This window comes from Cyprinodon variegatus, unplaced genomic scaffold (genome assembly GCF_000732505.1).
Source record: "Cyprinodon variegatus isolate N-32 unplaced genomic scaffold, C_variegatus-1.0 Scaffold707, whole genome shotgun sequence".
NCBI classification, from domain to species: Eukaryota; Metazoa; Chordata; class Actinopteri; order Cyprinodontiformes; family Cyprinodontidae; genus Cyprinodon; species Cyprinodon variegatus.
The window spans coordinates 320,389-336,044 of NW_015151160.1; the positions used below are offsets into that span (position 1 = coordinate 320,389).

Here is a 15,656-nt window from a genome sequence, read left to right on the forward strand (position 1 = left end):
AATATGAATTGACCTTTATGTTACTCATTTATGTTTTTACATGTTAAGCCAATTTAACCACAACCTGACAGGTCTTAGTTTCCAAGAACAGTAAGAAAGAGAAGAAGACTCAGAATCTACAATCCAAGATTTCCTCCCTTATCAGCTGAAATTCTCCATTGAGGAGGTAAAAAAGATCTCATTCAATCACGTTCTCCAGCTTGGATGTAAGAGACCTGATAACACCCGAGCTATAGCTGCTAAATTTGAGCACTACAAATAAAATTAATACGTTAAAAGTCAATGCAAAGAGCGGTGCAGAATGCACTTCAGCATTAATGATCAATTTCCTGAAGAAATTCTCGACCAAAGACAAGTTCTGTTCCCTGTCAGAAAAAAATAAATGTCTGAATGTATCAGGGCCATGGTGGCTGTGGATAAACTTTATGTAAATGCACAGTTTTCCATGTTTTCATAGGGAAGTCATATTTAAATGTCAAATCCTTCTGGCTTAAACATGTATATAAATGTACACTTTATCAGACTATATTGTCCCTAAATTAAGAAAATTTCTATTTTTGAAAAAAATAATCCTGTGTTAAAATCTCTGTGTGTGTGGGGGGGGTGTTATCTTATGCATGCCAGTTAGTTCTACGTCAGCCTGAACACCTAAATTCGGCCAATCATATATCAACGGTCATCTGTCAATCAAATTTATTCGGTCATTGCATCTGATCCGTATGTTGCAGCTCACATACCCAACGGTTGAAATAAGAAATCTGAATCATTTCCTTTCCCATTGAGTTCTGTCCCAGTGTTCACAGGGATGCACGTCTGTGTCTTCGGCAAGTGTAGAGCTAACAGAACTGGCAGCGTTGCTAGGCAAGGGCTGAAACATGTATGGCTGTAAGCCTTCTACACCAAAGTATATAAGTGGACCGGTGTGGATGGAAAAATGCCAGGGCTGAAAATCATTCCCATTCCGAGTCTGTCTGGGTCCAACGTTCTGAGTCCTGACACACTGATAGATTTCCAGTAGAATTTTATTATAAATTCTAGAATATCCTAGAACCAATATTCCACAGAATGCTGCAGGAAACTGAGGAGAAGGGAAGGCTTCCACCAAATATGACTTCTGCAAATATTAGTCTTCTGCTAAAACCAAACCATGATCCTGTCTATCCAACCATATCTATCGACCCACATCTCTATTTAACTTTGATTTTTGAATTATTTGTAAAGGTCTTGTCAGATGTTTAAAAATGGTTACTCTGAGTGGAATAACTCATTTATTCCACTCAGATCAAACTGGCTTCATAAAGGGAAAGCATGCACCAACCAATGTAAATAGCTTAATACATCCAACAGACTATGGGCTCACTCCAGTATCTGAATATACAAGTCTTAACGCGACTTTTAACAAAGACAGTTTCCAGAGATTATGGTGTGAAAACATCCAAGACCACTCCATTGGATGCTGTTAATACCCATTTGGGACACATTGAAGTAGAGCCAATGTACAAGCAACAATGTTAGATCCCAGTTACAAGGATCGCTACTTTGGCGGCAACAAAAATTAAGCAAATCAAGAGAAATGCTATGGCATTCTAAAAGTTTTCACTCAATCCTTTCTCACCTGCAAAGCCACACAGTGTGAGAGGAGATGTTGATTGATTATTGTATTTGAATTGTTTGGGACAAAAGGTAATGTTTTTTTTTTATCACAAGCCAGACTCCCTCTCAGTGTTTTATTCATAACATTGCTTTATTTTCCTCAACAGTCTGTTACTTGTTTTGATTAACCTTTCAATGAACCTTTCAAAGTTTTACTACAGGCTTTAAAGTGATGCCATCCCTTTTTTTGTCCTTCTTGTGCCCCAGTGATCTGGGTTGCCTCTATATATCTGGGACCGGGATCGCCTCTTTATCGGACCTGGGCCCTGTCGGGCGAGTCTGGGGCCGCCCAGCCCAGCTATTAAGCATATATTCCCTCTGAAGAAGCTTTGTAAATCCTTTATACATGAGCATGCTCATCCAGGACACACACTAATGCTAAATACTAAGCTGCAGTTGCAGGTATATACACTACCCTGAATAATATTATGTAATCACCATATGTTTTGACTTTCACACACATGATTTTATGAGGGATACCTGCAGCTCTTGACGCTTTTTCTATATGATGTTTACTTTGGTTGTCTTTTTTTCTTTTTTTTTGCTGTCGATACGTTCTCTGTTTTCTATCCCTATACAGGTGTGGAAGCAGACATCAAGGAGTTACTGTATATCTTCTGGGTTCGCTATTTTCTCCTTTCATGCATCCTATCCTGTCTTCTTTTATCTTCATCTCTTTTATCTCTCCCTTTAGTTCTTATTCCCTCTTTCTTTCGCACCTCTCTTTTAGTCTCCAGGTTGGTTGTAATTGATTTTACTCCCGAAATAATTTTCAATAAAGTTTCATATACAAATACTAAGTAGAACCTTATGGCGATGGGCATATTGGTCTGCTTGTGAAAGCAAGGTTAATGGCCGTTTATCTAGCTCTGGGGCATCTATTCTCAGAGCTATAATGGCAAAACGTGATACAAAAAGAGAAAAAAAAAGAAACACTTTCCGCTGATCAACCAAATGATTGACCATTTGCTCAGTGAAATTCAGGTTGGATGTTGACAAGGCAATTAAAGGGCTAAGAAGAACCTGAGTGACACCATGGAGGGTAAAAAGACCCACTATGAAAAAAAGCACCATATGTCGTAAATTTCATGTGAAAGAACGGAAACATCATTGGTTCATTTTTCTAGAAAATATTTTACACAGTTTACTCAACCAAAGTGGAAGTCATTTTTTCACTCATGTGCAACAATTTGACCTTTTAGGACTGCGTCCAGGAGTAGGTTAAAAAGGGCCAATAGGCAAAGTTTAATAGGTAGACATCTATCCACATGGTTTTCATGTGGATAGATATCACCACATTTCAGTACATTTGACTGATTTCGTCATGATGTTTAGGCTGCTTTTATAATTTAGAATCATTAATTTTTGATTAAACCATATCTTTTACCCATTACTAAAAAGAATCCTTGGAAAAGAAGGACATCTGCCCAAATTATTTCTTAAAAATCAGGCACACTTTTGTAATGCAGCAGAAAAAATATTAAAAGCTCACCGGCAAGACCCCTTTGACTCTCTCAGAAAAATTATAAAATTTTTGAGTGACCTAATGGACGAAAAACACCTCTGAGACATTAAAACACAACCTTAAATGAATTATTCTTGCACTAAACGTAAATTTTTTTGACAGAAGGAAGCATACCCATTTTGTTATTAATAGAAAAATTCAGATTTTGAAGAAACCACCTAACACCTGTTTCTTCTTTGGCGTCGACCCATTTATTTGCCTATAATCATCAGGTTGAACTTGGCGGCGCTTTGGTCAGTTCTTTCCTACTTATAAATCATACACTGAGGCTTAACTCTTAACAGTGATTTGTGTTCGCCTCGCGTGAAACCATCTACAAAGAAAGCGGCTCTCCTGCTTTGTGTTTCAGCTCTCCCACATCATTTGCAGAAGCTGTTCATCATGCTGAAGGCATACTCGGGTCGAGTATATCTGGACAATCAGAGGCTAAAACTAGGCCTTTGGGAGTTAGTGAGCTCGGAGAGTTGCAGGCATATGTAACTGTGTAGTAATGGTTGTTTATGTATCAAACTGAGGTTCAAATATTTTTCTATCCTTTGGCATTGAAGGCAAGTAAAGTCTTTATCCAACAGCTGCAAAAATTGACTCATACTTTCAATAAGATGAAATCCAACAAACCTGCACCAAAGGTAAGGTAAAATATCCTGTTACACATTTTGTACGTCTTAAAGTGCAAAATCAGTTGACTTATTTTGTTTTTAGTGTCTCCTTCCATCGGTTACTCCCTCTGTGCTGATTCTTTTTATTATTCTACCAGGTGAGCTTTTTTATTGGAGTTGCAAAATATCGAAACTCATACAGTACAAATAATTAGAAAAAATTAGGAAGAACCTCTACTAAAAGGGTATTCTTTAAATTGATTAAAGAAAATTTGCTATAACGTGATCATTCTCACCATCAGTTTTCTGCAACACGGCTAAGGTGAACTGCTCCCAGCCAGACCAGTCAAGCCTTTTTGCAGCTCTTTCTCCTGCCTTTAACCTGAAGGCGATACGACCCGTAGAAAACCAATCAACCTACACCAACATTAGTGTGTATTTTACTCTCTATGGGATATTAGGAGTGGTAGGTTGAAATTACGGCTTTAAAAATAAAATACAAAATGCAAGATAACACAGCGAAAATGATAATTAAGATGAATGTTGTCTTTATCTTTTAGGATGAAAAGTCACAACTTCTTGTCACTTACATCTGGCTCTTCTATGTAAGCTGTGCAAACATTTGCTGCCATTTTCGTCAAATTTGTTGTTACTTGTGCTTATAAGACTGTGACTACTTTATACGATTAGATGGCATGACTTTTAACCAAGATTTTTTTTTTGTTGCAGTGGTGGAAAAATGAGTTTATCAGTTGGGAACCAGAGCAGTGTGGCACTGACATGATTCCTCTCCCCAAAGAAAATTTTTGGCTTCCTGACGTTGTAATCAATGAGTTGTGAGTTGTCTGTTGTATATTTTAAATTTGCACAATAAATTTAAATTGTTACTAAACAAACTTGTTAAAGTAAAGGATAAAAAGTAAAGTGAAAAAAAGGGACCAGCATTGTTTTTAGTACATTATCCACATTTATTCCTGCCCATGGCATTCAAGTTCAAGCTTTTTATTGTGGTGTACATGATCTAACATTTCTTTTCTCAGCTGAAACCTTTGCAGAATATATGTGCACCTTTTTGTCTTAATTCAGCAGCTGCCTGTCTTTATTTAACAGTGTAATTCTCTCATTCTTTCCCTTTAAGTATGGAGGAAAACAAAGCACCAACCGTCCCATACTTGTCCCTGTATCATGATGGTAGAGTGGTAAGTTCATTTCCTGTCAGAGTTGTGAGCTCCTGTAACCTCAACATCTACACCTTCCCCTTCGACATACAGAACTGCTCCCTGACTTTCAACTCCTACATCTACTATGGTGAGGCACTGCCACAAAATTATTTACTATCTTAAAAATAAAATCAAGTATTTCTCGTTTTTGGCATAAAAACAACAATTTGTTGGGAGATTCAAATGTAACACCGTAAATTACAAAAGGCTGAATATATTTATTGGAAAACCAAAATGGATTCAAGAAAAACCTATTAGAGTGCTCAGTCTACCTTTGACCAAGCCATGTTTTGTTTTACTTATTGACTGTCTGGTTCTGCTCCCATTGAAATCATGCAGGGAGGAACAGAACTTTGCCATCCAAAAATGCGCTCTGCCATGTTTATTTTAGTTTGGCTATGGGTTTGACACCTCTGGATATAGTCACAGGTGTATATCCTGCCTTAAAATGTAATAATGCAGCATGATATGCCCTCCTGTGCTGGGTCCATTTTAGAACAGTTGAGGCTGCAGTGGGATAAGATGGATTCTCATGTGTTTCTCTGTCCCCGCCTCCCTGTCATAAACAGGGACAAGGACCATTCTACTGTGACCACATCACAGCCATAACCCCAATATTAAGTGCACCTTAGATGCAAACATGGCATCTTCTCTGTATGCCCAGGGCTGCAACAGCTTTTTGAAATCACAATGTACACTTTACTTTGCATTTCCCTGCTCACTCTAAGAAGAGAATGGGGCTCCAGCTCAACTGAATTGCTTTAATTGTCAACAAGTAATTAATCAAGTGGATTTTTTTACTTCATTTATTTAAGTTTATAAATCAGATAGATTAGGTTAGGCAAACCTAATTAAATTACTTGTTATCAGCTGAAGCAATGCATTTAAGTTGGAGATGCATTAACTGTTTAGAGCACTGTTTTCAAAGATTTGTCAGCTTAGAAAGAGATACTGTGTCTCAGAAGCTTTGGTTAAAGTTGTTGTACTTCTTCTGTCTGCAGCTACTGAGGTCAGGGTTTTCCTAGGGAGAGATGCAAAATTATCCACGGAGTTCTCTAAGCAAGTGATGACCACCATGGGTGAATGGGAGCTGCTGGACATTACCGCTCAAAAACTAGTGAATGATGATGAGTCAGGTCTTTACACGGACATGCTTGCATTTTATGTAAGTTGACACAAAAAAGGTGTATAGGGTGAAACTATTATCTATATTTGGATTTTTAAATAAAATAAAAAAACAAGCTGTCCAATTGAATCCAGGGCATGTTCTCTCTGCAGATCCGGGTGCGACGCCGCGCCACCATGTACGTGGTGACCCTGCTGCTCCCCAGCTGCTTCCTCATCACGGTGGATCTCTTTAGCTTCCTCCTGCCTCCTCAGAGCACAGACAGATCCTCCTTTAAGATGACCCTCATCTTGGGCTACACCGTGTTCCTGCTCATTATGAATGACCTGCTTCCAGTCACTGGAAACACCATACCTCTAATAAGTCAGTATGGGCTTCAGAGAACAGAAACTTAAGGGTTTTTGTTGTTGGTTTTCTTGTTTTCTAATATTGTAATATATTCATTATATTCATAAGCCAAAACTCACCGTTTAGGGCTGCATGCTTCAATGATCTATTTCCTCTGGTCTCTCTCCATCAGATGTGTTCTTCTCTCTCTGTCTGGCTTTAATGGTGGCCAGTCTGCTGGAGACCATCTTCATCACCAACCTATTCAGCAACTTGTCTGAACTTTCCCCCGTCCCCCGATGGATTCGAGTGATTGTTTTAAATTTTCTCGGCTATCTTGTTTGCATGCCCAGAAAGAATACGAAACCAAAAGATTTAGGTATGCAGCCCACATCCAGTCCATCCAAAAACCACTACTACAGCACCTTTTCATTTTAGATTATGTTAAAGCCTAATTCCACATAGCATTACATAAATCTCTCTCCCTTGTAATAATTTCACAATACAACATTCCGACAAAGTAGAAAAGGGTTTTTGAAATTGTTGTAAATTTACTACAAATTAAGAAATTACATCTATAAAAGCATTCACAACCTTTGCATTGAAGTTTTAAACTGATTTGAGATGTGCACTGCTTCCACTGATCATCCATGAGATCTTAAATTGATTCTACAAATAGAGTTAGACCTGTCTATACACAGTCCAACAGTTGATCATTAATGTCAGGATCCAAACACCAACATGAAGTAAAAGAAATTGCTCTAAAGACCAGAATCAGGACAGCCTTAAAGCACGTCTGGGGAGGGCAGCAGAAAATATTCTGCCACTCTGAAGGTCCCAGTGAGGCTAGTGGCATCAATCAGATGTAAATGGAGGAATTTTGGAACTACCAGGGCTCAACTGTGAGCTGATCAGCCATCTACAGCGATCGATTAGGGGGAGAAGGGCTTTATTCAGAGAGGTGACCAAGAACCCTATGATCACTCTGTCAGAACTCCAGCATTTCTCTAAAAAAAAAAAAAGAAAAAAAAAACGGAGGAGAACCTTTTAGAAGAAGATCATCTTTGCAGCAATCTACCAAGACTGGTATGGTAGAGTGGCCAGACCAAATGTCAGTCCTTAATAAACGCGACATGACAGTCTGTCTGGATTTGCTCAGACCTATAAGAAAAATACTTTCTGGTCTGATGAGACAATGTTTGAACTCTTAGGTGTAAATGTCAGGCATTATGTTTGTAAAAAATAACAGCCAGTAGTTATCACCAGGCCAGTACCATCCCTATGGTGAAACATGCTGAAGGAAGCACCAGAATAGAAGGAAAGATCAATGCAGCTATGTACAGGAAAAGGATGAAATTACTCCAAAGCGCTCTTAAACCCAGGCTGGGTGATTGTTCCTTTTTCCAGTTGGATTTACCCAAATAGCACAACAAAGCTCCTAAAGGAGTGGCTTCAGAAACACATTAACATCCAGGAGTAACAAACTTGACTCCATTTAAACACTTTTTGAGGAATCAGAAAATGGCTGTGGGGAGTTTTCCTTATAAACCTGATGGAACTTAAGAAGTTCTCCAAAGAAAAAAGAGCCAATCTGCCCAAAGATAGAACTGGTAAGCTTGTGGTATCATCTCCAAAGCACTAAAACAAACCCTTAAATACTTCTCTTAAATACTATCTGACTGTGATTTTACTGTCATCTGATTATCTATTAGTAATACATTTGCAACAATCATAATCATAATTACATTGTTGTAATGGGTTGTTCTGTAGAATTAGATGTAAGATAATATTTTCACACCACTAGGAATAGAGGTGTAACTGCAGAAAATGTGCATTGCACTTTCAAGGTGCCCTCTGTGAAACCTTTGAAAAGTAAAATACAAGAAAAACAAAGAATAAATTAAATTAGTAATGAATAGAGAACTGTTTCCCAAAAACAGAGCTGAGGAAGAATGATGTGGTGCTAAAACGTAGATCCAATGAGGGGCCTTCAGGAACAGCAGGATCAGCTGATCAGGATGAGGCCCTTCAGGAGCTGAGGAGCCTGAGCAACGTCTTGAAGGCCATCCGCTCTGAGGTGGAGCAGCAGCACAATGGCAGCCAGAGCTCAGAGGAGTGGATGCAGGTGGGTTTCATCATTGACCGCCTGCTGTTTGGCGTCTACATTGTCTTCATATCGGTCAGCTTCATCACCATCATTGTTGTCTGGGTGAACTCATACAATCAGTAGACTGCTGCATGTTAGACAAGCCTACATTTATTCAATAAGCATTTGCACAAATCTAATCATAGTCTAAGTTAATAGAATGTAAACAGTAATTAATTTAAAGGACCATGTTTATGCAATACATAAAATGTTACAAAGTTGTTACAGTAACTAATATTGTTTGTTTTTCACTAATTGTTTATTTGTTATTTAGGTGAACTGTTTTGTTTAATTAGGGAGGTGCATAGTAACTAGGTACATTTACTGAGTCTTGACAGAGTAAATATTTAGAAATATATTCTGTATTTTCTTACGGTACTTTTTCATTTTATTTACCGGTAAGTAATATTATAAGGATCCCTACGTTTATCTGAGTGCAAATTCTTGTCACAATGCAACAGAATCACATGAAAAGTGAAATTAAAAACCTGTTATTTTGGTTTATGCACAACTTTACTTACTTTTTATCCCCTACCTTTAAGTAAACATATAGTAAACAATATGTATTATACTGTATTCCCTTGTTCTAACATTTGGAGTTAAAGTTACCAGAATTTGCACTTAACTTTATATTTATGTTCATCTGACTAGATAATGTTGTGAAAATTAAATCAGATGTTATAATTAGTCATGTAATACTGTTTTGATTGAATATTGTTCTATTTTACTTTTACTTGAGGAAAGATATATTAAAGTAGTACTACTCTTAACTGAGTTATGAAGCTTAGGCCCGGGTTTAAACTGGAAGACTCTAACCTGCTACTAGTCTCTTCACCATGAGACTCTGCTCCAGCCTATGGGTGAAGCTCCATGCCTTCATATAAGCCAATCACCGTCCAGGGCGTCCTCGGTTTCCTGCTCTCAATATCGACGTCTTCTGCCGAGGTCCGCATGCATAAGACCAGCTAATTTGTTCATGTCAATAAACTTTGTAATTGCTGCTTTTGCGTTTGAATTTTGACATTTTCTCCAAGTGAATTTCTCCATGTTGACAAATTTTGGGGGTTTTCTGCTCACCAGTGCTTCATTATGTCAAAAACTGTTATGGTCTTGGTTCTGTTAAGTTTTCTTTGAGTTTTCAGTTTTATGTTGATTCATGTTTTTCTTTATTTTCTAGTTATATTGGTTTAATTCCTATTTTGTTTTGTTTTTGGATGTATTTAAGTTCTTAGGCTTTTCTTTGTTGCCTTCTGTTGCCCTCGTAGATTAGTTTTCTTTTACATAGCTCTTTTCTAGAAGCCTCTGTTCTCACCTGCTCCCAATCAGCTCGTTAGTCCTGCCTTTGTTCAGTCAACCATAAATACTCTCCTTGTGCAGTTCCTCAGTGCTGGTTTCTCATCTCACCCTGGCTCCTCGTGCTTGTTTTCCCTGATGTCGCCTTAGTTCTGGTTAGTTTAACATTTTAAGTTGGATTTTTGGATTCTTGCCTCTGTTACCAGTCATCATTCAATTAAAACTGCTAAAACTCACCTCTGCCTCCCTGCTTCTGCATTTGGGTCCTCCAACCTCAACCAAACACTGACAAAAACACGGTGTAATTAAATTGTCATTGGGTGTTTTAAATGTTATGAGTTAGTTGAACATAACGGAATTCATGCAGGGACAAATATAGTTCAACAGAATTTGATTGTATTAAGTTGAACCAACCAGGCATATTTAAATTTGGTGTAGGTATTCATTTCCTTTTAAAAGTTGTTTTTTTTTTTTTTTATTGTTTTGAACAGACTCAATAAAATTACACCACATAGGAAAAAAAATAAAAAATAAAGAAAACGTTTTTTGGTTCAGCTAGCAAAAATGTATTGCAAAAATGTATTGCATGGAAAAACTACCATCAATTAAATTGAGTTAATCCAATGAGTCATTTTTATGAGTGTCAGCTCTTTGGTCTTGGCCATGTTAGTAGTTGGATTCTTACGGATTGTATGGGGTGGACAGGTGTCTTTATGCAGCTAACAACCTCAAACAGGTGCATCTAATTTAGGATGATAAATGGAGTGGAGGTGGACATTCTTGATGACAGACTATTGAGGGTCAGAATTCTAGCTAATAGACAGGTGTTCGAATACTTATTTGCAGCTGTATAATACAAATAAATAGTTAAAACATCATACATTGTGATTTCTGGAGTTTCTTTTTTAGATTATGTCTCTCACAGTGGACATGCACCTTCAATGACACTTTCAGACTCTTCCATGATTTCTAAGTGGGAGCACTTGCAAAGTAGTAGGGTGATCAAATATGTATGTACCTGACTGTATTTAATGTGAAGATTGTTTTCTTACCAAGTCATATTTTTCCTACTGTAAAAGTACTTCATTCCTAAAGTTTTGTCAGGAAATATTTGCTCATAAAACTGGGAAATTAAAGATATATAGAAAAGAATAGAAAATCCCTTTATTGTCCCACAGTAAAAGCACAAAAAGATACTTTTTTTAAACTTAAACCCATCCCCAGATCTTACGGGGTGATTTCATCCTACTTCTCAACTTGAAAATGACGGAGCACAGTTAATGTTTTTAATGTTGCCTGTTAAAAATCTGTTCCTCTGAGCAGCTATTCTTCCTCATCTCTCTTACTTCAAATAAATACTTATGTCTGCTTTGTTTATTTTTTGTTGATTCTCTAATAATCTATTTATAAACCAGGGGTCTTCAATGTTTTCCAGGCCAAGGACCCCAAAAGTGATGGCTAGATGGAGCGGGGACCCCCTAATTATATGTATTGTATGAAATTGTGTTTTATCAAACTGGTCCTATAGTCAGTCTATTACATGTGGAGTAATGTAACAAAGGTAATTTCTCCCTGGGATTATTAAAGTATTTCTGATTGTGATTCCTTGTTGATGGGACAGGTGTTATGAATGAAACAGTGCCCAGCTTGAAAGAGCTCCTATGTGTCGCTGAATGTGTGCATTAATAACTGAAAGCCTCCAATTACTTTTTTTAAATAAAAAAAAAATAAAAAATAGGCTTCTCAGTGGAGCAGTGGGTAGCACTGCTGCCTTGCAGCAAGAAGGTTCTGGGTTCGAATTCTGGGGTCTTTCTGCATGGAGTTTGCATGTTCTCCCTGAGCATGCATGGATTCTCTCCAGGTACTCCGGCTTCCTCCCACAGTCCAAAAACATGACGGTTAGGTTAATTGGCTTCTCTAAATTCTCCTTAGGTGTGAGTGACTGCTTGTTTGTCCTCTTTGTCTCTGTGTTGCCCTATGATGGACTGGCGACCTGTCCAGGGTGTACCCCGCCTCTCGCCCATAGACAGCTAGAGATTGGCACCAGCAACCCTTCCACTTGGGATAAGCATGATGGAAAAAGGATAGATGGATATTTGATAAATTACATTATGCCTTTCAAGAAGGCTTACTTAAGGCTTTCTTCAAATACATAAATAAAAATCCTTTTTATAGGTCATATGTACTGGACTGAAAACTTTCCTTTTTAGAAATGCCTACAATTGTTCATTTTAGATTTTTTTTAATAGGCTACATATGCCTTTGAATGTATTGATTTTAATGATTGTCTTTTTTTAATGTTATGGTCTTTTAAACTTGTTTTAATGTTCCCCTTTTTTAAATGTAGCACTTTGTAGCACTTTGAGATTTGAAGTCAAATGTAAAGTGCGTAACAAATAAAATTCATTATTATTATTATTATGTAATTTTCTTATTTTCCATTTCTTCATTTTCATTTACCGTAGCTTTTCTTTTAGTTTTTTTTAAATGCACCTTTTATTGAAATATGTTGTATTATTTTTATTTCTAGGCATTAGCTACCTAATTATCCTAAATTAACTGAAAATCCTCAAACCAAAACTCCTGTTATTTCTTTACAAGCTTTGGATTTCATTAGTATAATAATGTCTACCATTTTCACAAATGGGGAAAACACTTTGTTCACAGCTAAAGTTGCCCCATATAAAAGTATATATTGATATGTTCACAAAAAGATGGTGTTTATTGAACAGTTGCTGCTTTACTTTCATAAATTCATATAATAAAACTATCACAGAAGTGGTGGCCTAGTGGTTAAAGCTTTGCACATTGGCCTATGGTCCCAGAGGATCTGAGTTCAAGCCCCACACACTCCCACAGCTTCCACTCTACGTACCTGAGCAAGACCCTTAACCCCACACTGCTCCCCAGGCGCCGCACTATGGCAGCCCACTGCTCCCTAAGAGGGATGGATTAAATGCAAAGAGTTAATTTCCCCATTCTGGGACATTAAAGGATTTATATTTAAAAGCCATATGACAGCACATCCAAGAAGGTTTATTGACAGTAGAAGACACTTCCACAGCTATTTGATGCCGTTTTATGTGTTGAAGGTAAAATTTTGTAAATATTTTTTGTTTTTTTTTGGCTTCTGCAGTTTTATAAATCCTGCCCCAATCTATAACAAAAAAAACAACGTGGTCCTGATAGAAATCTGATACATGTTTATTTCAAACAAATATCTTGTATAACATGTAAAGAAAGGTGGTTAGCAGAAGATTTTGAGTAGAAACCAGATGACACCTGTTTCTCGTAGGCCGGCCACTGTTCATTTGCCTGTAACCATCAGCTGTGACTTTGACAGCGCTGTGGTCCGTCTTCACCACATACAAGCCCCAGCCTGAGGTCCTTCACGTCAGCTGTGGCTTGTATTTGGTTCAGCAGCTATCCTGCTTTCTGTTTCAGCTCTCCCACATCATTTGCAGTGGGTTTTTTTTACACTCGGGTCATGGTGGTGTTGTGTATATCTTCTCAGTCAGACGCTGAATTTAGCTTTTGAAAAGTTAGAGACCAAGTCCATTGCAGGTATTCTGCCATTGTTCTTTGGTTTTCATTTTAAAGTAGAGTTCAACAATTTGATTTTTATTCTATTTTTCTTGTACAAATAAAGGGACAAAGAGGCAACTGCTAAATTATAACTCACATTCAGCATCATGGAATCAAAGAAAACAACACTTAAGGTAAAGCATCATCTGCTGCATTTGGAACAATTCTTAACTTTGATTCACTTAAAAGGGATTAATTCAGACTTTAAGTAACATGCATCTCTTCAAATTTGGAAAACCATATCAATTTTTTTCATCTTTCATACACTTTTTAAAAAAATGTTTCAAATCTTATTTGGACCAAATTTAGTAAATTGACCTTTCTATTGACATATAAGCAGGTAAACCCTTCTTATATTTAGTAAGGATCTTATTTTCCTGTTTCCTCTGGTTTTCTTAACATTTATCTATGATGATGAGCTCCAAGTTTAAGAGGTAAAAGTAACTTTAAGTAAGAACTCTGCACCTGACCAGACGATCATTGTCTCCAGTCAAAGTAAACATTATAGTAACATTAAAATATTACTTTACTCACTTTTGTCAGGGGAACACATTTGGTAATAAGTGTAAGGCTGACTGTAAATCTGTAATAGAAAAAAGAAAAACATTTACTTAGTTAATTTAAACTATGAAACATTATTCAAGAGATAATTTGATTTTTATTTTATTTTCAGTGGCTCCTCCCATCAGTCAGTCACACGGTGGTTATTCTCATTGTCATTCTGCCAGGTGAGCTTTTTTTTATATTTATAAAATCCTTGATTAATTTCTGTTCTTCACATTCAATTGTGTAAAAAAGGTTAAATTATAACATTCTAAAACATGACAAATATATTTCTGCAAAGTGAAAATGCTGCAAACTCTTACTAAATTTTCTTTATCAGCTTTCTGCAGCGCAAATGAAGTGAACTGCTCCCAGTCGGACCAGCCGAGCCTCCTGGTGGCTCTGTCCCCTGCCTTCAACCTTAGAGCCATTCGGCCCGTAGAAAACCAACGAACCTACACCAACGTCAGCGTTTACTTCACTCTCTATGGGATTTTAGGAGTGGTAGGTTCAGCCTAAAACCTTCAACACTTAAAAAGAATCATTTGGATGAAAAATAAAGAGTCCTGATCTGGTTATCATTTAATCTGACTGATGTTTTTATATTCCAGGATGAAAAGTCTCAACTCCTGGTCACTTATATTTGGCTCGTCTATGTAAGCAAATAACTATGACCATTTTTTATCTGCTTTGAATCTGTTTATTCTGCAAATATAAACATACTCTGTATTGCCTGAATATTTATCTGCCTGCCTTTATACATAAACTTTAATTACCTCCCATCCTTAATCCACCTAGGATTAATATCCACCCTTTGTAAGCACTTCTGTTTATATGAGGAAGTTTTTCCACAAGGCGTCAGTATCCATCTTTAACACCTTGTCAAAAGCTTTCTGTTAGATTTTACACTCCTGCGGCTCGTGTATAGTTGAAGGACATATCAAAGTAGACAGGCAAATAGTTTTGACACAATGGAGGATATTGTGAATGTTAACAGTGTTTTGTTTTTGGTTTGTTTTTTTGCTGCAGTGGTGGAGGAATGAGTTCATCAGTTGGGACCCAGACCAGTGTGGCTCAGACAGGATCGCTCTACCGAAGGAAAAGTTTTGGGTTCCAGATATTGTGATAAATGAATTGTGAGTTTTCAGTAATGCACTTTACAATGCTCACCATAATGTCAAACCTTCATGTTGTTATAAAATTAATTAGATAAAGGCTAAAAGTGAATTAAAAACACTTATTTATATTTTGACCACGTATATGTCCCTTGGCACAACTAATTTTATATATTTTTTAGTTAAACTAGATTTTTTTGTTATTTTTTTGTTACTTTTCTCACCTGCAAGCTCTGTAGAATCGGTATCTTTTTTTTTTCTCATTATTTGCCTTCATTTTCAACCACAAAAGCACATTCTCCTGTATTGTAATTTAAGTGCTTTGCTCTAATTCTACATATCTGCATATATGGCTCCTTTAGCATGGAGGAAAACAAAGCACCATCCGTCCCATACGTGTACCTCTTTAACGACGGTAAAGTGAGGAACGGATTTCCTGTCAGAGTTGTGAGCTCCTGTAACCTCAACATCTACACCTTCCCGTTTGACACACAGAAGTGCTCCCTGACTTTCAACTCCTACAT

At 37.1% G+C, this 15,656-nt stretch overlaps 2 protein-coding genes across 2 annotated transcripts; both read left to right on the forward strand.

Annotated features, from left to right (window-relative positions):
- The first annotated feature begins 3,548 nt into the window (after positions 1 to 3,548).
- Positions 3,549 to 8,926, forward strand: LOC107097569 (5-hydroxytryptamine receptor 3A-like). Its single transcript, XM_015394758.1, has 10 exons — positions 3,549 to 3,807; positions 3,881 to 3,935; positions 4,080 to 4,243; positions 4,338 to 4,382; positions 4,507 to 4,613; positions 4,916 to 5,085; positions 5,999 to 6,162; positions 6,276 to 6,486; positions 6,644 to 6,829; positions 8,391 to 8,926. The coding sequence occupies exons 1-10, from the start codon at positions 3,679 to 3,681 to the stop codon at positions 8,678 to 8,680; spliced, it is 1,521 nt and encodes a 506-aa protein (XP_015250244.1). The 5' UTR covers positions 3,549 to 3,678; the 3' UTR covers positions 8,681 to 8,926.
- A 4,541-nt stretch (positions 8,927 to 13,467) lies between these two features.
- On the forward strand, positions 13,468 to 15,654 carry LOC107097566 (5-hydroxytryptamine receptor 3A-like; the record flags this gene model as incomplete). The annotated part of the gene is made up of 6 exons (XM_015394755.1): positions 13,468 to 13,608; positions 14,148 to 14,202; positions 14,358 to 14,521; positions 14,629 to 14,673; positions 15,047 to 15,153; positions 15,495 to 15,654. Coding segments are annotated over exons 1-6 (558 nt in total), but the record flags the coding sequence as incomplete, so codon positions are not given.
- Between the last annotated feature and the right edge of the window lie 2 nt (positions 15,655 to 15,656).